This window comes from Leucoraja erinacea, chromosome 19, assembly GCF_028641065.1.
Source record: "Leucoraja erinacea ecotype New England chromosome 19, Leri_hhj_1, whole genome shotgun sequence".
NCBI lineage: Eukaryota > Metazoa > Chordata > Chondrichthyes > Rajiformes > Rajidae > Leucoraja > Leucoraja erinaceus.
Window position 1 is genome coordinate 35,853,690 of NC_073395.1, and position 26,681 is coordinate 35,880,370.

Here is a 26,681-nt window from a genome sequence, read left to right on the forward strand (position 1 = left end):
CTGCTTTCTACCAAGTTCTGGTGGGAAGCGGGGAAGAATCAACGCTCTACATAAAACCAATATGGGAAGCAGAATTAAAAATTCAAATAACAGAAGAAGAATGGTATCAAATGTGTGAAACACAATGTACATTCACAAGCTCACTAGTATGGAGAGAATTTTGCTGGAAGAATCTAACTCGCTTTTTTATACCACCCAAAATAAAAGGCAGACAACTTGCTGTACAACAACACTGTGCGGGAGTATGGCGGCAGACCACTCGCATATTTTCTGGAACTGTGTAAAGATAAGGCCATACTGGGAAAATGTTAACGCAGTTGTTAAAAATATCTTGGGTTATAAAACCCCAAATACCTGCCCTGTGATGTATCTAGGGCACATTAAAGATATAGTAAAGATAGAAGATGCATATTTGATTAAAGTTTTGCTTGCAGCAAGTAAGAAGGCCATTACCAGGCAGTGGCTTAATGAAAAAAGACCAAAACAGGAACAATGGTTAGAAATTGTGCTAGACATCTTTAATATGGAGAAACTGACATATTCCTTGAGAATCAAGGATAAATCATTTGAGAAGATCTGGGAAAAATGGACCGTTTATTTGAGCCATAACACCAACTAGATAAATGCCAAGCTAGATATGGGAAGATTGTGTTATATAGAACTAGATGGTATGTTTGTGTGAATATTAAAATATCTCCAGATAACTAATCAGTGTAATGTTTTTTTAATTTGGTAAGTGAACCACACGGTCTTATTCCATTTTTTAAATTTATTTACTTCTTTTCCCTATCTATTTATTTTTTTTATTTTGTTTTATTTATGGTGATGGTGTTGCACTGTTTTGTATATATCTCTGTGAAAAATCAATAAAATGTAAGTGAAAAAAAAAAGGCACCGTCTTAGTTTTATATTCAGAAGGAAAAGTGTTGAAACTAGTAACAGAAATAAGCTATTTCATCTTCCAGCCACCCAGTCAATCATGGCTGATTATCTATCTCAATCCAATATTCCCTCTTTCTACTCGTATCCTTTGATACCTTTTGGCCGCTACAGTCCTCTGGCAGCAAATTCCACAGGTCAGGACTATATTTCATTTGACCATCTCGCGTCCCTAAACACCAGTATCGCCCTCAACACGTTTATTTGAAAACTCTATTTTCATTCAATTCATTCCCAATCCACGCCAGTATGTTGTCCCCTAAATCATTAATGCCCTTGTCCCAGGAATCCTGAACGGAAACCTCTGAACACTTTGCGCCCCACCCAAGGTTTCCGTGGGGTTCCCAGAGGTTGCAAGTGGTTGCCGGAGGTTGCAGGTAGTGGAAGCAGGTAGGGAGACTGACAAAAACCTCCGGGAACTGCATGGAAACCTTGGGTGGGGCACAAAGTCTCCAGAGGTTTCCGTTCAGGTTTCCAAAGTGGGACAGGGGCATTAGTATAATTTTGTTTAATAATCTCCCATGTGGAGATATTAAATGCCTTATGACAATCCCAATGCAGCTCATCAGTTGGTTTGCATTAGCTATTCTGCAATTTACAAAATCCAAAGGGATTATCAAATATAATTTCACTTTCTTAAATCTGTATAGACTCTGTCCAATCTTTTTTTGTAATTGCCCTGTAACTATTTCTTTGTTTTGGATTCTAGAATTTTCCTTGGTATTGATGTCAGACTGCAAATCCGTTTTCTCTCTATATCCTCTGAAATATTGGGGTTACATTTACACCCGTTTAGTTTAGTTTTAGAGATACGGAAACAGGCCCTTCGGCCCATCAAGTCTGCACTGACCAGCGATCCCCGCACACTAACACTATTCTACACACACTAGGGACAATTTAACTTTATACTAAGCCAATTAACCTCCAAACCTGTACATCTTTTGGTGTGTGGGAGGAAACCAAATATCTCGGAGAAAACCCATGCAGGTCACAGGGAGAATGTACAAACTCCTTACAGACAAGCACCCATGGTCCGGATCAAACACTGGTCTCTGGCACTGTAGCTGTACCACTACGACACCATGCCACCCTCTAATGAGATCAATTCCAGTCTAAGGAATTTTAAGTTGTATCGTACATCTACTATGTTCGCAGCTAGGCCCTATCATGCAGGCCATCAAGCCCTGAATCTTAATACTTTTCAGGTAGATTAAATTCTCCAGTACTCATTTCTTACCAAAACTATTTTCATCCATTAGACTTGCAGTGTTGAGTTCATTCTAGGAGGTTTCTTATGCTCACATGAGAACAAGCAGTAAATTTCATTGCGATTTTCTTATTTCCTGTTGCAGTTTCTCCATACCTTTATCTGTTACAATATTTTCCCATTCCTCACATTTACTGGAGTCTTCTTTTAAAAACCTTGTAATTTGCTTAGTTCAAATACTATTTTTCATTTAGCTGACAGAGTTCGATTATTTTTCCTGTTCTTTATACTTATAGAAATCTGTATTACTAGAAAACTATGCATAAATCCTGTAAATGTTCATCATTGCTGGTTCATTATAATATATTTGAATGTAGTTCCCAATTAACTCCTATACGTTTTGAAATTTGTGTTATTCAGATTTATGATCCTTGTTTTAGATTGAACTAAATAATTTCAATGTAAATTTCTATCACAGTTCCCTAAAGGCTGTTTAACTACCAGAACATTCGCTCTCTCATTATTACACCATCAGATATAAAATAAGCTGTTATCTTGTTTGTTCATCAATATTGAGAAACCATCATTTACACCTTATCGATTTATCCTCTACATTATTACTGCTAAATCAATATGGAGATTCCTATGATTATTATGGTATCCTTGTAAGCTGTACTAATTTCTTGATTTATTCCTTGCAGTAACACTACAGTTTTTTATATACAACTGACGAATTCTATATACAATGACAAATTCTCTATCTTTTTTTTCTTAGCTTCAGGGCCACAAAGTTTCTGCAATTGTTCTACATGGGGAAGGGAAAGGGCTAGTTTTAACTTGACAAGATTTTAGCAGTTCTCCACTATCTTTATTTTAATTTACTTCTTGTAAATAGCAGGGCCACACAAGTTTATTCATGCCTTTCCAAGAAATCATAGATTTGACCTCTAAATTAGTTGCATTCTACAAATGGGACCTTGCAAGGAACACAGAAAGGGCTAGGTATTCGTACTTGAAACAGTACATATTTAGGTCAGTGTGTTAAGCCCCCTACTGTTTAGTCTGCTGATGACTACTGCTAGACTTTTCAAAAAATAACAGTGGTTCTCTTGCCCGGCGTATTTTTAATTGGTGCAAATCCCACTACCTCTTGTGGTAAAACTTGAAAGTTCACTCTTGACTGCTAAGTTGTATTCATGCCTGTGCTCAATTGAATTTGGAAACAAGAAATCAAATAGATCTTATGAGGGATTTGAATGAGATACTGGATTCAAACATATGGACTACGTACGAACGGCACCAACTTTTTAGACAGGATTTGTGAAGACCGCCAGCAGGATTATTGGTGCTCCACAGGGATCCCTTTCCTGCTGGACTTATACAGGAAGAATGCTTGAGGGGACCCCTACCACATGACATATCTGCTGATTAAGAACAGGAGTTAGGCCCCTTTCTCATATAGGACTGCTATCACTTTGCCCTCTGCCAAAGTTCTCACAAACCAACCTACACACTGCAGCAGAACCATCAGCCCTTTCAAAAATTGTTCCTTGCAAAGACTCTGAACACAGAAAGAAGACTGCTCTGAGGATATATAGGATATACATATTTTTTAATTTTTTTTGTGCTATTTCAGCCTAACATGGAAAGTTTCACTGACTTGACAAGGCAGTGCTTCTTTGCCCCTCTACTGGAAAATAAATGCCTTGCTTTTACTCAGCATATCTTAATTTAGTGGTAATGCCATGCCTTTGATGCTAATATAATTGCCAGTACACAAAGTAACAAATATATGCCAGTTTAATGGCTCATGAAGCTGCTGCATGTTTAACAAATTAAAACAACATGTTTTAATGCCTTGATGTATATTTTTTGTTGATAACAGCTGTTATATCACTTTTGTTGACTGTAGAACTTACTCATGGATAAGAAATTTATTCTTCAAATCTTGCTATCTCCAGGGATTTCGACAGATGCCATTATAATTAAGTGCAGTATTTGCCATTTTTGTAGGTTTCTAGAAACATTAACGCTCACAGCTATTTATATACTAAACTAAACTATCATATCACTTTTGTTAAAGTTCATGACTTTTAAATATTAATTTGTTCTACTATGTATACCAGATTACTCAAAAATAGTTCTGCACAATTCTTTGGCATCAGAAAGTGATTTCTCAGAAAAGTCCAGCCTGATGGTATACCTGGCTGTGTTCTTAAAATCTGCATGGAACAACAGACTAGAGTTTTGGCAGACATCTACAGCCTCCAATTACTCAGGTCCGAGGTTCCCACCTGGTTTAAAAGAACATCAACACCGCTGGTGCCCAAGAAGAGTAAGGTGATTGTGTCAATGATTACCTACTGGTGGCACTAACGTCCGTGGTGAAGAAGTGCTTTGAGAGGTTGGTTATGACACATATCAATTCTCACCTCAGAAAGGTCCTGGACCCACTACAGTTTGCCAATTACTATAATAGATCAACAGGAGATACGATCTCACGGACTCTACACTGGAACAATTGGACAATAAGTACACATACGCCAGGCTGCTGTTCATCGACTAAAGCTTGGCATTTAAGTATAAGGAGAGTGAAAATGGTGCCAGAACAACAATCTTGCTCTTCCACCAACAAGACCAGACATCCGGCGCCAGATTAGTACGGGTGTCAGGGGTTATGGGGGGAAGGCAGGAGAATGGGGTTAGGAGGGAGAGATAGATTAGCCATGATTGAATGGTGGAGTAGACCTGATGGGCCAAATGGCCTAATTCTTCTATCCCTTATGACCAAGGAGCTATTGTTGACTTCAGAAGGGGAGAGTCAAGGATCCACAAACCCGTTTTCAACGATATGTTGGCAGTGGAGAGTCAATAATTTCAAGTCCCATGTCGTGTACATCTCTAAAGATCCGTCCTGGCTCTGGACATTGTTGCAATCACAAAGACAGACCATCAATGCCTCAACTTCCTGGGAACATTGTGATATTTGGTATGTCGTTCGAATACTCTCTTGAACTTCTACAGATGTACAATAGAAAGCAGACTGACTGATTGCATGACAGCCTGGTTCGGCATTTTGAACACAAAGGAGCTTACAGAGAGTGGTAGATACTGCCCAATCCATCACAGGTACTGACCTCTACACCATCGCATGGATCTACAGGATTTAATGTTCCAGATGGGAGAAAAAAGAGGCATTCCTTAAATTCTTTCTAATCCCTCCCCTTCTCTTTCTCTGCAACTTGAATTTTTTTATTTTCTATTTTTTCCTAGTTTTGACCTGATTTATTGATTCTGTGCTTATCTGCAGCTTTTTACTTTTGACGAGAAACTCTTTGCCTGATTAGTATATTGGAGCCTCCGATTGAAGTGGCAGCTGAGTTTCTGCTATGAAGATGCACCAAGGAAAGCAGAATATAAATCTGAGACACACATTCAGCCGATCGTGCCACCGAAACAGATGAGTCATCTTCTGCACCAAGCCGATCTTTCAAGTTTGCAGATTGGGGCTAATATATACAAAATTGCAACACACCCTCTAGTGTTGTTATAGCATACAGTTCTCACCTGTTTAAATTTACTGAGTTTATCTGTGTTGCTTTTGTTTTTGAGTACTACCGGCGAACATTGAAGAGCCACTGGTTCTGGGTATCAGTAATAGACAAGAATTTTTGGCAGCAAAGTGAACTTTTTTCTCCTTGGAAGGGGTGAAGTTGGAGGTCTGGAATTCATAGCCTAAAGGTTTAGTAGAGGCAGTAACATCACATTTTAAAAGTACGCAGGAAAGAAATGCAGATGCAGGGTTACATCGAAGATGGACACAAAATGCTGGAGTAACTCAGTATCTCTGGAGAAAATGAATAGGCGACATTTCGGGTTAAGACCTTTCCTCAGACAGAGTCGGGGGAGCGGGGACAGCAGAAAAGGTACAGAACAAAAAAAGCCAAGGAGCCCACAATAGTCCATTGTTGACTGTCAATCAAGAAAGCATATCGCTCTGTTCCCCGGGCAGGTCTGGGGGTTTCTGAGCATTGTTTACTTCACCTTATTCCGACCTACAGGCAGAAACTAAAATCTGCTAAGCCTGTGGTCAGAACAATGAAAAGAGGGTATTGAGAACCTACAGTCCTGCTTTGATTGCACTGATTGTAATGAGTTCATGGAAGCAACCACAAGCCTCGGTGTATATACAGACACCGTGACATCATATGTCAGCTTTTGTGAGGACAGTTGCAATCCCACTAGGACCCGGATCAGGTTCAACAATGACAAGCCTTGATTTACAACAGAACTCAGACAGCTCCGCCAGTCGAAAGATGAGGCCTACAGGAGCGGGGATGTAGACCTCTACAGGCAGGCCAAGTACAAGCTGAGAAGAGGAATCAGAGCTGCCAAGGAAAGGTACTCTGAGAAGTTAAGGAGCAAGTTCTCAGCTAATGGCTCTTCTTTAGTTTGGAAGGCTAACAAGAAATCACTAGAGAAAAAAACCCTGCTCCTTGGACAATCGTCAGCCGACCAACAACCTGAACGAGTTCTACTGCAGGTTCGATAAACAAAACATTTGTCATTTGGACCCCTGGAGGTCCAACCAAAATCACACCTACTTACAGCCTGACCATAACACAAAAACTGGGACCCCCAGGCACAACTCTCCATTCACATTTAACACCCAACAGCCTGACTCCATCACAAAGACTGTGATGGAGTCCAAATATCCACCCTCTCATGCTGCACAACATCAGTCCCCCCACTCTCAGAGTCAACAGTCATAAATTGAGGAGATGGAGATGGCGATTCAGAAGACAGCGGCCCAGAAAGCCACGCCAGACAATGCGAGGTCCCCCACCGGGTCCTCATGCTCTGTGCCCCCAACTGGTGCGCTCACAGACATTTTTATCCATCCCTGCCGCACCTGTACTGTCCCAGGCCCCGCTTCAAAGTCTCCACTATTGTCCCCCCCAAAAAGGGCGGGATTACTGGCCTTAATGCAGACAGCCCCGAAACACTGACCTCAATAGTCCCTTGAAAGCCGTGCTGGCTCGGCGCCGTCGTCCACAGACCCTGTAGGACCCTCTGCAGTTTCTACCGGCAGCAGCAGATTAGCAGCAGCACGCAGTCAACCTAGGCACCAGCAGCAGCAGCGCTCCTCCACCGCTCCAGACCGCCAGGGGACCATGCAAGAATTTTGTTTTGTGGATTTTAACTGCATTCAACACCATTGTGCCAGAGCTCTTCCTGTTGGAGGCCGCTCCCAGTTTTACGGTTCCTCAACGACGACTGAGACCGGATCACCAAAGGTCTGACAGCAGGGAGAGATGTGAAAAAGTTTCCCTCCCCCCCGCTGACCCTCAGCATAGGAGCACCCCACACACACGCACCCCAACATCTCCTTTACTCTCTCTAAAAACACAGACAAAAAATAATAAAAAACGCCACAGACTGCTAGAGGCAAGCTGCTGGCAAGCAACTTATTTCAGAGTGGCGGCTCGCCTGATTCCATTGATTTTTCCAGGATTTTTGTTTTCTTCTGTCTACAGACAGTTTAGTTTATTAGGTGGCGTCCTGTGTGGGGGGGGGGGGGACAAAACCTGAGCTCAATGCTCTTCCTTTGGGGGATTGCAGACTTTTTTTTTTGTTGAGCTTTCCGTCTCTGCTGAGGCCTATTGGCGGAGCTGGCGGCCTCGGGGCTATGGTGGCGTTCCGATGTTCCAGCGGTGGCCCGACTTGGAGCTGTGGCGGCGTTCCAGCGGCGGCGGCGGCCCAACTTGGAGCTGTGGCGGCAGCAGCTGCGCGGCTTCGGGGGCTGTGGCAGTGTTCCGGCGGCGGCGGCCCGACTTCGGAGGATCGGCCGCGGGTCCAGTGGACGACATCGTCTGGCGCTCGCAGGTCACAGGTTGGTGACCTGTTTTTCCAGAGCTCCCGCAACAACAGCTTCGTCCGCTGGACTAGAGGGCGGCAGCTTCGACCACCCCGGGCCGCGGAGTTTGAAACGGCCCGTTCGCGGAGCTGGATTCAGCCACGTGACTGACTTACTTACCAGCACCCGGCGGGGTCACAACATGGCGGGGGCCTGGATCGCCTCAGCGCAGAGGGAAAACAAGGAGGGAAGAGACAAAGACTTTAAGATTTTTGCCTTCCATCACAGTGAGGAGGTGCCTGGTGAATTCACTGTGGTGGATGTTAAATTTGTGTTTATTGTGTGTTTTTGTTATTTTTATTATATGTATGACTACAGGCACGAAATTTCTTTCAGACCAAAAGGTCTGAATGACAATAAAGGATACTTTCTTTCTTCTTTTACTTATTCACTCTTTGGCTACACCAACTTGTTAGTCTAGGGGTTCTATTCTTGCACATCCACTTTTTCTCTCTCCTGCTTTTTCTCTTTCTCTCTCATCTTTAGCTAAAAATTAAAATTGAAGCTGTACAATAACTGTATTATGTCATATGCCGCTGCTTATAATTTTGTACACTGCTTCTAATAGTGGCAGCTGAGGAAACACAATCTGCCACAGGCAATGATGGTCCAATTCTATACTGTCATCGTAGAGTCTGTCCTCACTTTATCTATCATGGAATGGTTTGGCTCAGCCACGAAGCACGACATCCGGAGGCTGCATCGAATTGTCCGTTCAGCTGAGATGGTTGTTGGCTGCAATCTTCTCCCCATTGACGAACTGTACACCGCAAGGGCCAGGAAGCGGGCGGGTAAGATCATCCCTGATCCCTCTCATCCTGGCTACAAACTCTTTGAAGCACTTCCCTCTGGAAATGCGACTCCGAACTGTCAAAGCCGCCACAGCCAGGCATAAAAACAGCTTTCCCCCCCCACGAGCAGTAGCTCTACTCAACAGCCAAAAGTCTGTAGCCTCCTTGTGTTCTGGTATTTTATTTCATTCACATATTTAAACTATAATGTTCTATTCTTAATGTATTATGTTTTATTCTTGTTTACTGTATGTCATGTTGTTACTTGCGAGCGGAGCACCATGGCAAATTCCGTGTATCAGTGTTGCTTACTTGACATAAATACTATTATTCATTCATTTACTGTAACACGATTCCATCTGTATATGGTATTATGTATGTAGCGCCGCAGAAATTGTTAGGGATTCCCGTCCCCCAAATTTAGTGAACGTAGTTTTTTTGTGCAAATTGTAGTATGCACTGAGGAAAGATTTCATTTTCACTGTACATGTATAGTGACAATAAATGGCATATCATATCATATCATATTACTGTATGTCATGTTGTTACTTGCGAGCGGAGCACCATGGCAAATTCCGTGTATGTGTACATACTTGACATAAATTTATTCATTCATTTATGTAGATGGGATGATTGGTCTTATTACCAGGTTAGGGACGTCTAAAATTTAGAGAACATAGATTTCAGGGAAGAGGGGAAAGATTTATAAGGAACCTGAGGGAAAACCTCTTCACACAGGGTGGTGGGTATATGAAATGAGCTGCCAGAGGAAGCTATAGAGACAAGTACAACTATCATGTTCATGGATTTGAATATGGACATAGATAGAAAAGGTTTAGCCAAATGTGGGCAAATGGAAGTAGCTATAACTCTGAGTCCTTACAGTTTGTGCACACGATGGCCGAACTGTCCTCTTCAATCGAGTTGGTTTCTCTGGTTCTATGCAATGTGTTAATTTTCCTCCTGGAATGTTTTGAGCAGTATTACAACAAAGAATTTGGTAAACTGGTCAGAGAAAGAACACAGATTTTCTTGATGCAGTTTAGTAAATACATTTAATTTCAAACGATTCCCAAGACCAAGATATCCAAACTCAGGAATGTCCTAAAATGTATCACGACTTACAAAATTGAATGCTGGTAACAGCCCAGCTGCACAATACAGACATTCCTCTGCACTGTTCTTGAGTTTATTTTCCCTGCAATTAGTCAGGTAAGAGTCCAAGCAGAAAAATAAAAGCTTACAAAGCCAGCACTGGTAGAGCTACTGCCTCGTAGCATTAGAAACCCTGGGTTCGATACTGACCTCAGGTACTTCTGTGTGGAGTTTGCACGTTCTCCCTGTGACCATGTGGGCTTCCTCCAGGTGCTCCAGTTTCCTCCCACATCCCAGAGACATGCGGGTTTGTAGGTTAATTGGACCCTGTAACCTTCTCCTGGTTTGTTGGTAATGGATTAGAAATTGGAATAATATAGAACTAGTGTGAGTGGGTCGGTGTGGACTTGGTGGGCCAAAGGGCTGGTTTCCATGCGGTATCTCTAAACTAAACAGAAAGCAAAATAATTATTTTGTTGAGAATCATTTTGTAGAAATTATCCAAACCTGCAAGTATAATATAAATACTTTGTCAGTCATTTTTTCTTATTGAAGCTAAACTTATCCCATTATCCAATACAATGACTAATGCTTCCAAATTAGTTCTCAGATTCTTGTCTGTCAGATTTTATTGGCTGTTACATATTGCATTATTGCAGCAATGCATTTGAATTGCTTTCTGACCTTTATAAAAAATTGTTGAAACATATACAACCATGTATTTTACTTATTTTTATGATTAGTTGTTTATATCAACAGCTAGAATTCCCTGCTTGTTAGTACAAAAAGGTGTAAATTGTAAATTTGTCTAATAATTTCTTGTCAGAGTTCTGTTTTTATTTTTTTTTACATAAATAAGTTGTGTTTAGAAACTATGTTGCTGTTGAGTTTTCATAGAAATTTGCAGTAAACACATTTAATTGTAAAACATTTATATAACTTTTGGTTTTCTTCTCAAAACTACAGTAGAAATTATATGCTCAAGTGCTCCCTCTACCAGTCTTCTGGATTACTAGACCGTTGCTCCTTTATTACAACTGCAGTATTAGCATGTAAAACCAAGCAAACTGCTACAGCAATGACCTACATTTATACATAAAATATTTTATATTTCTTGAGTCCCTATGGCTTTTCAGTAAATAACACATAAAATATTCTTGGTGTATATTAACTGAAGATTTTCAGTCATTGAATTCACGTTGAAGAATTTACATTAAAATGCAAAGGAGCCATTGCCCTTGCTACTTTAGATATTTAAAATCCTTTGGTGCTGCCAAAAATGGAGTCATAACTGAAAACTATGCAAGTCAGTGTGCTAGGAATGGCTGTTCTGAATATTGTTAAATATTTTTTAAACTACCCACTGGTGATCATTAAGAAGGCATTTGATGGTTAGAACCCTCTAAGATGATCGACTAGACAGAAATGCTGGAGAAACTCAGACTGAAGAAGGGTCTCGACCCTGAAACGTCACCTATTCCTTCGCTCCATAGTCACATAGTCCAGGTCGTCACTAGGCAGCATCCCCCCCCCCCCCAACCCCCTGGGAAACTGAAGGGAGTGACAATCAACTGCCACTGATACAAATAATGTCATACACAAGCAAGGTCAGATGCTAGTTGACATAATGTGAACACACAGTGCTGGAGTAACACAAAGACGCAGCAGAATTATGGAAACGTCATCCCGTCACCGATTCCTTCTCTCCAGAGAGGCTGCCTGTCCCGCTGAATTAAAGAATGCCCCCAGGGGGGGAGGCGGCATGCAGCGTCACACACTAACTATCCCCCCCCACACTCACGCTAATTACCCCCCTTGATATTATATTAATATTATTAATTTGCTCCTTTTACCCCATAACCACCATATCTACTGACGCATAGCCCCCAACTTGCAGTTACATCTAGAGAGGGGGGGGGGGCGGGGGTAGAGAGTGAAGGCAGAGAGAGAAGGGGCAGAGACAGAGAGACAGAGACACAGAGAGAGGGGCAAGAGGGATGGTGGTGGAGAGGAGGAGAAGAGGTAGGGTGGGTGAGGGGGGAAAGGTGGGGGAGGAGGGGAGGAGAGAGAGAGGGTGAGAATGAGGGGGAGAGAGAGGGTGTGCTGAGAGGGGGGTGAGGTGGGGAGCAGGGAGGGGGGGTAATGGTGTGAGGAGGGGGAGGGGGGTTTAGGGGAGGGACGGTGGGGGAGAGGATGGAGGGGAGGAGGAGGGGAGAAAAAGAGGGGAAGAGAGAGAGGGGGGGAGGAGAGGGACGGGGGAGGAGAGGAGAGGGGTAGAGAGTGATAACCACCCTATCTACTGACGCATAGCCCCCAACTTGCAGTCACAGCTAGAGGGGGGGGGGGGGGGTAGGTGAGGGCAGAAAGAGAAAGGGGCAGAGACAGAGAGAGAGGGGGAGAGTCAGGAGAGAGAGAGGGGGTACTGAGAGTGGGAGTGAGGGGGAGAGGTGGGAGAGGGGGGAGGGGGGGAAGGGGGTAAAGTTGAGGGGGAAGGGGTGGGAGGGAGCAGGGGGGTTAGAGGGGTAAGAGGGGGTAAAGGGGAAGGGGAGGGAGAGAGGGGGAGGAAAGAGGAGAGGGGGGGAAGGGGAAGGGGAGAGGAGAGGAGGGAGGAGAGGAGGAGAGGGGTGAGGAGGGGAGGGAAGGGGGAGGAGGGGAGAGGGGGGGGGGGGAGAGGAGAGGGGGGAAAGAGAGGGGGAGAAGGGGGGGGGAGAGGAGAGGGGGGGGGAAGAGGAGAGGGGGGAGAGGAGAGGAGGGGGGAGGAGGGAAGGAGAGGGGAGGGGAAGAGGGGGGGGGGAAGAGAGGGGGGGGAGGGGAGGAGGGGGGGAGGAGAGGAGGGGGGGGGGGGGGATGGGGGGGGGGAGCGGGGGGACAGGGGAGGGGGGGGGGGGGGGGGGGGGGGAGAGGGGGAGAGAGGGTGGGGGGGGAAGAGGAGAGGGGGGGAGGAAGAGGGAGGGGGGGGAAGAGGAGAGGGGGGGAATAGAGGAGGAGGGGGGAGAGAGGGAGGGGGAGAGAGAGGTAGGGGGAGGGAGGTGAGAGGGGAGAGGGAGAGGAGAGAGGAGGGGGGGGTTTGAGGGAGAGGGGGGGGAGAGAGGAGGGGAGGAGAGAGAGAAAGGGGAGAGAGAGAAAGAGAGAGGGATAGGGAGAAAGAGAGGAGGGGAGAGAGAGAGAGAGTGCCTTTTTAATTCAACCCAAACAAACATTTGCAGGCAGTGCTTTTTTACTTCAAACTAACTAACCATTTTTCATTTTCAAACCAAATTAAGGGTACTTACTCACAGCTGTGTAGACATTTGTTCAGTCATTCAGAGCTCAGACCTCCATGTTGTAGAGACTGATTGGAGCACACCACTTCCTGGTTTTATAGTCCCTCCCCCTCCTACTAGCAGGAGCAGCAGAGAGAATGGGGAATTTTGTAAAATCATTAATATATCCGTCATTTTTCTTCGATGGGAAAAATCCTCGGCACACATGCGGCGGAGGGGGGCTTTGAGCGAGGTGGCCAAAAATGACGGCCGTAGGTGGCGGCGTTCTCTCGGAAATCGCAGCACAGATGGCCAAAACCGGTCAAGGACAGACTTTTAGTTAGATAGATAGATAGATAGATAGATAGATAGATGGATAGATAGATAGATAGATAGATAGATGAGAACATTTGAACAATGCTTAGTAACATTTTAATAAGTTGGACATTAAATCACTCTTCGCACATCAGGGCATACAGTAGAAGTTCAAAACAACAGATATTGATAAATCATCCTTTACTGGCTGAAACAAGCAATGACTATAGTGAATCAAAGTGGTAATTGAGACATTGGAAGAAATATAGAACAGGTGATCAAAAGACTACCTGAGGGATAGGTTTTTAAAGACCTTATTGAAGAAGGTACAGAAAGATTTAGGAAAGGTATTTTAAACCACAAAGGCCTGAATGAAAGGAGCAAGAGACACCAAAAGTAGCAAATATGGGATGAATAAGAGGCCAGAATTGGAAGAATGCACCATTCTCAGATGTTTAAAATGAAAAATGATAGGTGGTGGGTTTAGAAGCATTTGAAAATGTCAAAATTATGGGCTTTGATATCTTGGAGAAGTATGCAATTCCAACAGGGAAGGTTTGGTTGGAAACACTCCTTATGAGCCATTTATGCGTCCAGTTTTCATAATAGAACAAAAAGCGTACTGATATTCTGACATTTTTAAGGTAACAGGTTTAGTCACGAAGGTCTTTTCCTTGGATTTGCAAGGGGTTTAGTTGGAATGTCTCGCATGGTTGAATCTCTCCATTGGCATCAGCGACTGGAAATCATGGGACCTCGGCGAGAACTCTCGGGTACTTGGAGAAGTGTTGACGAAGACGCAAGCGCACAGCGTGTGGTCGATTGTGCTGTCAAAGTCCTCCGGAATCACAGAAAGGGCGTGGGCATGGCGCCGTTCCAGCAGCATTTATCCAGGAAGCAAGAAAGGTGCAATCGAAAGGGACAAGTGCTGCTGGAATCTCCAAAAGTAAACCACACTCACCGAAGCAATCTTGTTGCTTGGGCGGAGGAGACGCCGCTCAACACGCGTTTCCCACACAACCAGTGAGTTGTAACTTCGCCCAGTTTTATTTAGTTTAGCGTAAGAGTCAATTGGAAGAAAATCTTCTCTGGCATCAATCATGCAGCTTTAAAAAAACGGTTTGCTGTACTGCGAGTTTCTAGTGGTGCTATTGTGATTTGAAATGTGAATTTTCTTACCTATTGGTGACTTGGATATTGATTAAAAGTGTTTAAGAAGGAACTGCAGATGCTGGAAAATCGAAGGTACACAAAAAAGCTGGAGAAACTCAGCGGGTGCAGCAGCATCTATGGAGCGAAGGAAATAGGCAACGTTTCGGGCCGAAACCCTTCTTCAGACTCCAGTCTCCAGATGCTGCTGCACCCGCTGAGTTTCTCCAGCTTTTTTGTGTACCTATTTATTAAAAGTAACAAGCCAAACGTTTTTTTTGTATTTCCCTATAGAGTAGACGCAAGGAACTACAGATGCTGGAATCTTGCGTGGAAGATAAAACGCTCAACGGGACAGGCAGCATCTGTGGAGGACATGGATGAGCGCCGTTTCGGGTCGGGACCTTTCGTCGGACATTCCTCTCTTTCTGCATCTCAGTAGCAGTGTTCGTACGCGATGTTTGTCCCAGGTAAACAAGCAATAGAGCTGTCCGAGCGGACAGTGGCAGAGGTTATTTATTACCGTGCTCTCTGGGTTACGGGTTAATCATCCTGGTGAGATTGCAGGGCAATTGGACGAATCGACCAATGGTAACATTTCATTTTATCAGGAAAGTTAGCAAAGAATGAAAACATTTGGAATTAGGCAAGAGTGACCGAATGATTCCGCAGAGTGAAATGGATTGGTGAAACACAGAAAGAATGGTCAGTTCTTAAACTTTTGCATTTTAATTTTCAATGCATTGATTTCCAATTGACTGATAAACGCTTTTGGTTCATTCTCACTAATATTATATTCTACTAGTAATTTATATCCTTGTGTGTATAAAATAGTCTAAAGGCATGTTTTATTTAGAATGAAGTTATTTAGAATTCCAGACCTGTGTGTTCATTTAGAACTTTCTGCACAGTGGAAGTTGTGTTGGATTAAATTGACAGCTCGCTGTTAACTCGGTCTCGACCAATACAACGAGGCCTAATGTTGTTTCATCTTTCAAACAGTTCACATAGCTGTAACCAATTGTAAAACTCCCATCACTTTGAAGCAGCATAACGTTCCTAACTGGCCAGTCATAGTTGTTCTGTAAGCGAACTGAAGCGTGCGAATCCGTTTACATTCATGTACATTATTCTCAATTCCACGCTTCGAAAGTACAAGAACCCGCAAACAACCCAGCGCAATGATAATAGAATTGGATTTACAACCAGAACAATTCTGAAATTAGAATTGAAGCATTATCGACGATTTCACGCAGTCATGGTTTTGCTTTCTATTTTAAGATGACGGGGTGTGAAACAGGATGATGGGGTCAACCTTTGAGGTTCAGCTAGAATGGCAAGGGAAGATTCCGTGAAATGTCTACGCTGCTCGCTTTATGCTTTGAATTTTCTCTTTTGGGTGAGTACGATTAAATAAACTAGATACGCGTTTGTTTCGGCACACGGTTCATAGACTACAGTTGTCATCGACTCTAATGAATTGGATTTCCTCTGTAAAACTGGATAGGTTTTCGTGCTGAACAAAGTTACGAAAGCCTGTTCCACCAATGTTGAAGTAATCGATTTTTACTTGGACTTTGGATGTGGCTGAAAAATAAGTTTGTTCCTGGTAATTTTTATCTATTGATCGCTCTATGTGCAGTGTCAGCATACTTTTGTTACTTGCTCTCTGGTTAAATTTTTTATAAAATCTCGATAGTCATAGTCAATTCTTCATTTGGCCATGGGAGAAGTCAGAAATATGGAACTTTATGTAATTTGGAGTAAAATAATGTGCAATGTTGTTAATCCTCAAATTATAAGAATGGGTTAGATATGAATTTGCAAGGTGTGAGTTTTTGGGGAAAAAAGAAAATAATAAAATTGAGAAAATGTTACAAAGAAAATATTCCCCCAACTATGTAAAGACTTTCAAGTTTCTGAACAAAAGGCAATATAGATTGTGGAATTGAATTTCTCAATGTATATAAATAGTCTATATCTTTTGCTTGTTTAAACAGCCTTATTGATGAGGAGTGCGATATTCCCAATTTAGATTTTTCTTTGTTCTCCTCCTCTGTGTCATTTCCCACTATAATACTCATCATTCTCTTTGTTCTTCTTCACCCCATTTGAGCCAAATGGCAACTTGGGTAACATAAATTGCACTACACTGTGGAAATGTTTTTCCTGGATTTATCTACTTTTCTTCATTTGGCCATGGGAGAAGTCAGAAGTGTGTAAGTGGAAACTAGATCAAAATGCTGAAGAGAACAAAATAGTAGATAGCTAAAAGGTTGGGTCAATGATGTGTGGGTGGATTCTTGTGCGAATCATTAACTCTGGTAGAAACAGTTTGGGTTGAATTATCTGCTTCTGTGATGCTCGTTCTGTGCAAATCTATGTAGGCAGTTGTACATATACATAGAAATCCCTAAAAATGATTGGGATTGTAATTGTGCATTTAAAATAAAAGGGTAATAGGCACTAGTAGGATCTTTTTTTCAAACTTCAAATGGGTGTTTGCATGCAGAGTTATTGGTCATAGTTGGCATACAAAATGTGTGCGATTTATCAAGGGGCTGGACATGCTGATCTACAATGGAATTGTAGATCTATGGAATTTATGGAATTCCCTGCCACAGAGGGCAGTGGAGGCCAAGTCACTGGGTGGATTTAAGAGAGAGTTAGATAGAGCTCTAGGGGCTAGTGGAGTCGAGGGATATGGGGAGAAGGCGGTCATGGGTTATTGATAGGGGATGATCAGCCATGATCACAATGAATGGCGGTGCAGGCTCGAAGGGCCGAATGGCCTCCTCCTGCACCTATTTTCTATGTTTCTATTACAACTGATGGTTCAATAAAGAACCCGTGGCTGACTGCAATTTCTAGGACAGCTTGCCTCTTGAATTCTGTGACTGCTTATTGAAATGTAGGAGTCAAAACTTAGCTCGTGATCCAAAGCTGGTGCACCTGCTGTACAGCTTGTCCCAGTCCAGGCACCCAAAAAAAACACTCATTAGCTTTAAGACATGGACGGCTAGTGCAAAAATGAATAGGTTTACCATTCCTTTATTAAACAGGAATGTGCAGGCAAGAGGTTCATTTTTCATTATTTTACTTAATTGTTTTTGTAGTTTGTGTAGATTATTTAAGGTATCTTACTTTACTTGCATATATTGACATTTATAAACTGGTCAAAGAACATTTAAGCAGTAAGCTTAAGGGCAATTTGAGTTGTGGTGCCTCTGGGTTTGAGTTGCCACTGTCTGCTCAACATTGTGGGATGGCCACAGCAGGCAGGATAGGATTGGTAAAAGTGATACTCTGCAGATAGCAGGCTGATGCATGCATAATCCAGTCCGATGTCTATAGTTGGTTTTGTTACAAATATGATGCATGTTTATTTGTGTCTTGTCTTTTTAATTTTAGTAACAGTAGGTCCATGCAGAGTTGCATCGGTGTCAGAAAAAATAAAATTAAAACGGTTCTTATGTGATCAGCCCTTTTAGGATAATGTTGAGAGAAGCATAAAATATTTTGCCGTTGTAGGCAGATGATGTTACACAATAATTAAAAAATTAAAAACAAATGGTCTTGATGAAACGTTGAATTTCACTATTTAGCAAACACATTAATTCACATGTACTCACACCTACATTTTAGTAAATTAGAGCCATTTGTTCAGGCGAACTGATAAAAATATTAATGGGAAACCAGTTCAGCAAAAGGAAATTTAGAAAAGAAAATATGCAGTTTTAAATATTTGCTTACAGGCCAGTAAATAAAAGGTGTGCATATTTTACAGCTGATGTCACTCTGTGTTCTGGGTGTGTCTGCATGGATGAGAGATTACCTGAATAATGTACTTGTGTTAACAACAGAAACCAGGTATGTATGAAGCAGTTACTGGAAAACCGTTTAAAAAAAAAAAAAACAAAGAGTTAAAGGTGAATGGCTATAATGTGGTAGACACGTTCAGAACCATCTTTTGACAACAGCGGGCTTTGCTTCTTAACGAATTCCTGTCAATATAGGATTAATAAGATTTTACATAAAATCTGGAGTTTAAATAAAATCTGTCGAATAAATTTACGAATACATTTTGTATGAGGTTTTCTCTCATAATGGGTCTACAATGGGATCCCTCTGCCAGTTTGCGCATGATAAAATAACTTGAAGCCCACTTCAATGAGCTTATTTAGACTTCAGTTAAACATGACCACTAGCACAAGGTGTTGGTGTGCATGGAGACTCTTCAGAGTTGTTAAGAGTTTAATTGCCATGCACCAGAAACAGAATAAATTATTCCCCCCCCCCCCCCCCCCCCCCCCCAGCTTTTAGAGTTGTACTAATGCAACAAAATATACAATAAATATTGCACCAAATTATCAGTATTCTGTAAAACAGAAATGGATGCCCTTGGAGAAATTTCAGAGAAGGGTGGGAGAGAAAATGAGCAAAAGCAAGGATGAAAATAAATATGTTGTGGGATTAATAAAACTAAACCCAATTTAATTAATTAAACTAGAATTGTATAACGCATTGTTATTGGCTACACCAAAGTTAGAGGCATTTTATACTGTGTCTTGACTACATCTAAAACCTTAATTACCTGCATTGATTTAAATTGTAGATGGTTCTCTGAAGGTAATTTTCTGTCTTCTCATCTATAAAATCTTGTATTGATTTCAACACATCACTAATAAAAATCCAGAATGTGTAAGAAATCATGTCAACATTGAGGTTAGTTTGCATGTAAAAATTGTGGTCACAAAACATTGTGTAGAAGAAATTATTTTCTTAGACACTAAATGCCCGAGTAACTCAGCGGGACGGGCAACATCTCTGGAGAGAAGGAATGGGTGACTTTTCGGATCGAGACCCTTCTTCAGTCAACTCCAGCATCTTGTGTCTACCATTGGTTAACCTATGATGAGTGTTTGTCAGCAGTGGGCCTGTACTCGCTCTAGTTTAGAACAATGAGGGGGGGATCTCATTGAAATATATAAAATAGTGAAAGACTTGGATAGAGTGGATGTGGAGAAGATATTTCCACTAGTGGGAGAGTCTAGGACGAGAGGTCATGGCCTCAGAATTAATGGATGTTCTTTTAGGAAGGAGATGAGGAGAAATTTCTTTAGTCAGAAGGAGATGAATCTGTGGAATTCTTTGCCACAGAAGGTTGTGGAGACCAAGTCAGTGGATATTTTTAAGACTGAGATAGATATATTCTCGATTAGTATAGGTGTCAGAGGTTATGGGGAGAAGGCAGAAGAATGGGGTTAGGAGAGATAGATCAGCCATGGTTGAATGGTGGCGTAGACTTGATGGGCCGAATGGCTCATCAAATTTACAGATGACACTACGGTGGTGGGACTCATCTCCGGGGGGGACGAGTATGCCTACCGGGATGAGGCGGAGCAGCTGACAGTGTGGTGTGGAGAAAATAACCTGCTCCTCAACACCTTAAAGACAAAGGAAATAATAATAGACTTCAGGAAGAATAAAACGGACATGGTACCATTAATTATCAGAGGGGACTGTGTGGAGAGGGTGGCGGATTTCCGCTTCTTGGGAATCCATATTGAGGAGGACCTGACGTGGAGCGTGAACACCTCTGCGCTGCTGAAAAAGGTCCAGCAGAGACTGCACTTCCTGAGGGTGCTCAGGAAGAATAACATCACTCAGAGATTGCTGCTGTCCTTTTATCGGTGCTCCATTGAGAGCATCCTAACATACTGTGTATGCGTGTGGTACACCAGCTGCACAGCGGCTCGGAGGAAAGCGCTCCAGAGGGCCATTGACAACGCCCAGAGGATTGTCGGCTGCCCTCTCCTTACCTTGGAGGACTTGCACAGTTCCCGCTGCATCAAAAAATCCCAGAGTATTTTAAAGGACATTTCCCACCCCGGACACTCCCTGTTTGAACTGTTGCCGTCAGGCAGACGGTACAGATCTACAAGGACAAGGACAAACAGACTTAAAAACAGTTTTTACCCCACTGCTATAAAGGCACTAAATGTAGCCGCCAAGGAACGCAGGGGCGATACAGACTAAGGGACTGTGGTACACTGTGAAATCGACAGAAGGATGTAGGGCTGGGTGTTTATGCGTGCTATTCTCATGATATTTATTTTAGTTGTTTATCTTTTTTTAATATTTTATCTTGTATGTATCGTTAGCTTTTAGAAATGTTTGAATGGTGCACTGCTGGCTGACATTTTTAAATTTTGTTGTACATGGTTCATGTTACAATGACAATAAAGAAACTATTCTATATTCTACTATTCTATTCTTAATTCTACTCCTATCACTTATGATCATTGAGTCTTCGAAATACAAGGTGCAATGCAGTTGTAGGAAGTTATTGGTGCAAAAGGATTTAGAAACATAGAAATTAGGTGCAGGAGTAGGCCATTCGGCCCTTCGAGCCTGCACCGCCATTTAATATGATCATGGCTGATCATCCAACTTAGTATCCCGTACCTGCCTTCTCTCCATACCCTCTGATCCCCTTGGCCACAAGGGCCACATCTAACTCCCTCTTAAATATAGCCAATGAACTGGCCTCAACTACCCTCTGTGGCAGAGAGTTCCAGAGATTCACCACTCTCTGTGTGAAAAAAGTTCTCCTCATCTCGGTTTTAAAGGATTTCCCCCTTATCCTTAAGCTGTGACCCCTTGTCCTGGACTTCCCCAACATCGGGAACAATCTTCCTGCATCTAGCCTGTCCAACCCCTTAAGAATTTTGTAAGTTTCTATAAGATCCCCTCTCAATCTCCTAAATTCTAGAGAGTATAAACCAAGTCTATCCAGTCTTTCTTCATAAGACAGTCCTGACATCCCAGGAATCAGTCTGGTGAACCTTCTCTGCACTCCCTCTTTGGCAATAATGTCCTTCCTCAGATTTGGAGACCAAAACTGCACGCAATACTCCAGGTGTGGTCTCACCAAGACCCTATACAACTGCAGTAGAACCTTCCTGCTCCTATACTCAAATCCTCTTGCTATGAAAGCCAACATGCCATTCGCTTTCTTTACTGCCTGCTGCACCTGCATGCCTACCTTCAATGACTGGTGTACCATGACACCCAGGTCTCGCTGCATCTCCCCCTTTCCCAATTGGCCACCGTTTAGATAATAATCTGCTTTCCCGTTTTTGCCACCAAAATGGATAACCTCACATTTATCCACATTAAACTGCATCTGCCAAACATTTGCCCACTCACCCAGCCTATCCAAGTCACCTTGCAGTCTCCTAGCATCCTCCTCACACCTAACACTGCCCCCCAGCTTAGTGTCATCCGCAAACTTGGAGATATTGCCTTCAATTCCCTCATCCAGATCATTAATATATATTGTAAATAGCTGGGGTCCCAGTACTGAGCCTTGCGGTACCCCACTAGTCACTGCCTGCCATTGTGAAAAGGACCCGTTTACTCCTACTCTTTGCTTCCTGTTTGCCAGCCAGTTCTCTATCCACATCAATACTGAACCCCCAATGCCATGTGCTTTAAGTTTGTATACTAATCTCTTATGTGGGACCTTGTCGAAAGCTTTCTGGAAGTCCAGATACACCACATCCACTGGTTCTCCCCTATCCACGCTACTAGTTACATCCTCGAAAAATTCTATAAGATTCGTCAGACATGATTTACCTTTCGTAAATCCATGCTGACTTTGTCCAATGATTTCACCACTTTCCAAATGTGCTGCTATCCCATCTTTAATAACTGACTCTAGCAGTTTCCCCACTACCGATGTTAGGCTAACTGGTCTGTAATTCCCCGTTTTCTCTCTCCCTCCCTTCTTAAAAAGTGGGGTTACGTTTGCTACCCGCCAATCCTCTGGAACTACTCCAGAATCTAAAGAGTTTTGAAAGATTATTACTAATGCATCCACTATTTCTGGAGCTACTTCCTTAAGTACTCTGGGATGCAGCCTATCTGGCCCTGGGGATTTATCGGCCTTTAATCCATTCAATTTACCCAACACCACTTCCCGACTAACCTGGATTTCACTCAATTCCTCCACCTCCTTTGACCCGCGGGCCCCTGCTATTTCCGGCAGATCATTTATGTCTTCCTTAGTGAAGATGGAACCAAAGTAGTTATTCAATTGGTCCGCCATATCCTGGTTCCCCATGATCAACTCGCCTGTTTCTGACTGCAAGGGACCTACATTTGTTTTAACTAATCTCTTTCTTTTCACATATCTATAAAAACTTTTGCAGTCAGTTTTTATGTTCACTGCCAGTTTTCTTTCATAATCCATTTTTCCTTTTCTAATTAAGCCCTTCGTCCTCCTCTGCTGGTCTCTGAATTTCTCCCAGTCCTCCGGTATGCTGCTTTTTCTGGCTAGTTTGTACGCATCATCCTTTGCTTTGATACTATCCCTGATTTCCCTTGTTATCCATGGATGCACTACCTTCCCTGATTTATTCTTTTGCCAAACTGGGATGAACAATTTTTGTAGTTCATCCATGCAGTCTTTAAATGCCTTCCATTGCATATCCACCGTCAACCCTTTTAGAATTAATTGCCAGTCAATCTTGGCCAATTCACGTCTCATACCCTCAAAGTTACCTTTCTTTAAGTTCAAAACCATTGTTTCTGAATTAACAATGTCACTCTCCATCCTAATGAAGAACTCAATCATATTATGGTCACTCTTGCCCAAGGGGCCACGCACAACAAGACTACTAACTAACCCTTCCTCATTACTCAATACCCAGTCTAAAATAGCCAGCTCTCTCGTTGGTTCCTCTACATGTTGGTTTAGATAACTATCCCGCATACATTCCAAGAAATCCTCTTCCTCAGCACCCCTGCCAGTTTGATTCACCCAATCTATATGTAGATTGAAGTCACCCATTATAACTGCTTTGCCTTTGTCGCAAGCATTTCCAATTTCCTGTTTGATGCCATCCCCAACTTCACTACTACTGTTAGGTGGCCTGTACACAACACCCACCAGCGTTTTCTGCCCCTTATTGTTTCGCAGCTCTACCCATACCGATTCCACATCCTCCAAACTAATTTGTTGCTATTATTATTATTCACAAGTAACTTTTAGTTTGAATGCTGTTAATGTAAATTTGGTATTCTTCTGCAGGCTGGAAGAAGCATTCATTCTGACGTATTTTCCAGTGATCCATCCCTTAATGGTCACTGTGTGCTGTTTTTTAATAATGGTTGGGATCTTGGGCTGCTGTGGGGCGGTAAAGGGAAATCCATTGCTCCTTGCTTGGGTGAGTATGCTTTCAGCAAAAGATAATCCAATTCAGATGAATGAATGTGCAAATGCCTCTTGCCTGAATGTTAGAATTTTCCATACTTATTCCCCAATTTGGGAAGAGTAACTAACATAGACTTTGCAATATATATTGCACCATATCCTATTAATTACACTTTTGATGGATGGTTTGAGTTTACAAATCTTTGCCTAAAGTGTTGCTGGAAGGGCAACTTAATAATTGTGCAGTGATTACTTTGGTCATCTTGACAACATGACAAACGAACACAGTATTTCTGTAATCAATGTGACTAAAATAATGAGAAGCAAACAGTGGAAATGCAAGGGAGTAATGTAGAGGGAGAAACTGCAGATGCTGGTATTGAAGATAGGCCCAAAATGCTGGAATATCTCTGCAGGACAGGCAGCATCTCTGGACAAAAGGAATATGTGACATTTCGGGTTGATACCCATCTTCATACTGAGAGTCGGGAGAGTGACAAAATAGTTAATGAGAATCCATGAGGGAAAGCAAAATTACATTGGGAGGGGACAAAGGACAATTAAGGACAACATTAAATTGATGTATTGAAACTCTATAACAACTCACCGCCTGAAGAAATTAGATCAACAAAGGGTCAATTATAGTTCTTAATAATTTTAACACCATTAATTATACAATTGAAATTTATGTTGCTACTTTCTGTGGAGAGCTTGCTTTGCACAATTACGTTGCCATGCTTCCTAGATTACATTAGTGGCTACACTTGAAGTACTTAATTGCCTTTAAAGTGCATTGCAAGATCCGGAGATTGAGAGAGCCTCTGCAAAAATACAAGGATTTTTGTTTTGTATTAGTTGGACCCAAGCAACAAATTGAATGAAGAAATGTTGAAGATTTTAAAGTGAAATAAGTTGTGTGGAATTTTATTGACTAATTCGCAATGAAAGATGGATGGTCTAAGATATTTAATAAATATAAATTCAGCCACATGAATTGCTTCAAAAATGATCAATGTTGTGCTTTTCTAGTATTTTGCTATCCTGCTGATAATTTTCTGTGTGGAACTTGCCTGTGGAGTATGGAACTATGATCAGGACTATTTGGTGAGTTCCAATTTATTATTTCAAAACTTTATATTAATACTTAGATTCCTGTAGTGCCATTATGTTTTATATTAAAAAAAGAAAAGAAAAATGCTTGGGCTAAATCTTGCTAAAATGCCTGTGGTGAATGGTTGACATATCCACCTTGGTTACCCCTATATCAGAACACTGAAGATGTGTAGGAAGGAACTGCAGATGCTGATTTACACCAAAGATAGACAGAAAAAGCTGGAGTAACTCAGCGGGAAAGGCAGCATCCCTGGATGGAAGGAAAGGGTGACATTATGGGCCGAAACCCTTCTATCACTGAAGACGTGACCTTGCTGTGGTTCCAGTGGTGAATCAGTCAGTTTGTGAAGAGTAGTGAAAATGTTTACATTGAAGATAGGCCCAAAATGCTGGAATATCTCTGCAGGACGGGTGGCATCTCTGGAGAAAAAAAAAAAACGGTTTACGGTTTACCCTGGAAAAATCTGCGCACAGGCCATCTGCTAGATATGACCATTTGACCATCCATGAATATTCATTGATATCATGCAGATGATTAAAATCTTAGTTTTATTGAAGATGATAAATTCTTCATTTTATTGAAGATGATAATCTTCATTTTATTGGTGATTTTCTGGCTTCACAAAAGGGTAAGAATAGGATAAATCGCATCTTTCCAATTTGTATTTGATATAATTTTCAAGCGTGCAGTTTATTAGCCACAATTTAAAAAAAAAAAAACACAAATTAAAAATTCTTTTGATTATTAGGAGCAACAAAAAGCACCCCAAAACCTTGAAAGGTTTGACGGAAGTGGAGCAAAGCTGGGCATGGAATCTGTCAGTGTTTCAGAACAAGGGTTTTATGGGTCTCATCACCTGATTCCATGCCCAAGGCTGGGGCTCCACGCAGGGTGATCCAAGTTAGGCCCAGGTTGCATGTAGCTATCAACAATGGATTTGTAGATCTAGACCGGGGAAGTGTGGGTCAGCTGGATATCTGCTCTTGGTGGAGCCTCTATCCCCTGGGATTGTCCTGGTCATCCACTGGAGGACTGTTTACTAGATTAACGTGACAACCTGGAACCTTTTTGAACTCTGCTCTTCACAGCCATGAACTGGCAAGGGCAAAGGCTGAATATGCATCCCTGCCATCTAAACATTCACGACCGCTCAATCCTCCAGGAAGCTAAAGTAAACATTGCCCTTTCTCTTTTACCTGATTGGGAGCCATTTGTGCCTGTTCACTTGCCCAGTGTGGATTCCACTTCGCACCTGACCCCAAACAATGTGCATAAAGCTAGTAATGGAGCTGATGGAGACGGTGCATTGTGTGGTGATGTTTCTTTATCCTCACTGTTTTATCATCTGGTCAGCTATGGGGTATCTGAAAGGAGAAAGATATGAAGGATAGTTTTGAGATGAGAATAGGTGTGGGTGAAAATAAGAGATGTATACTTGTGCCACATAGCCTGTAATTCTGAAGATATAATGGGTTAGCAGTAATTTGGTTGAGAGAAATTGGACAGGGAAGGTGGCTTTGGCTCTGCATTTGGTGCCACTGATGGGATGGAATCTCATGGTGATAAGGCCACCTGGTCTTGCTTTTCCCCTCGTGGGCTGTTGTTCTGAGACTGTACCTGTCATAGTTGTATAATTGTTGACCTGATTAAACAACGCACAAAACAAAGAACAGTACAGCACTCAAATTACCT

General features: G+C 42.2%; 1 protein-coding gene across 4 annotated transcripts in view; it reads left to right on the forward strand.

Annotated features, from left to right (window-relative positions):
• tspan12 (tetraspanin 12) overlaps positions 1-26,681 on the forward strand; it is a 63,755-nt gene that overhangs the window by 4,229 nt on the left and 32,845 nt on the right. The window contains exons 1-7 of one of the 4 annotated variants that reach the window (XM_055650843.1): positions 14,371-14,529; positions 14,950-15,125; positions 15,267-15,360; positions 15,937-16,054; positions 18,443-18,525; positions 23,753-23,888; positions 24,905-24,979. In XM_055650843.1, coding sequence (XP_055506818.1) covers positions 15,989-16,054; positions 18,443-18,525; positions 23,753-23,888; positions 24,905-24,979 — 360 coding nt within the window. In that variant the 5' untranslated portion in view covers positions 14,371-14,529; positions 14,950-15,125; positions 15,267-15,360; positions 15,937-15,988. Of the gene's footprint in view, positions 1-14,369; positions 14,530-14,949; positions 15,126-15,266; positions 15,361-15,936; positions 16,055-18,442; positions 18,526-23,752; positions 23,889-24,904; positions 24,980-26,681 lie in introns of those variants that run through there. The other 3 variants (XM_055650845.1, XM_055650842.1, XM_055650844.1) reach the window with 3 other exon arrangements.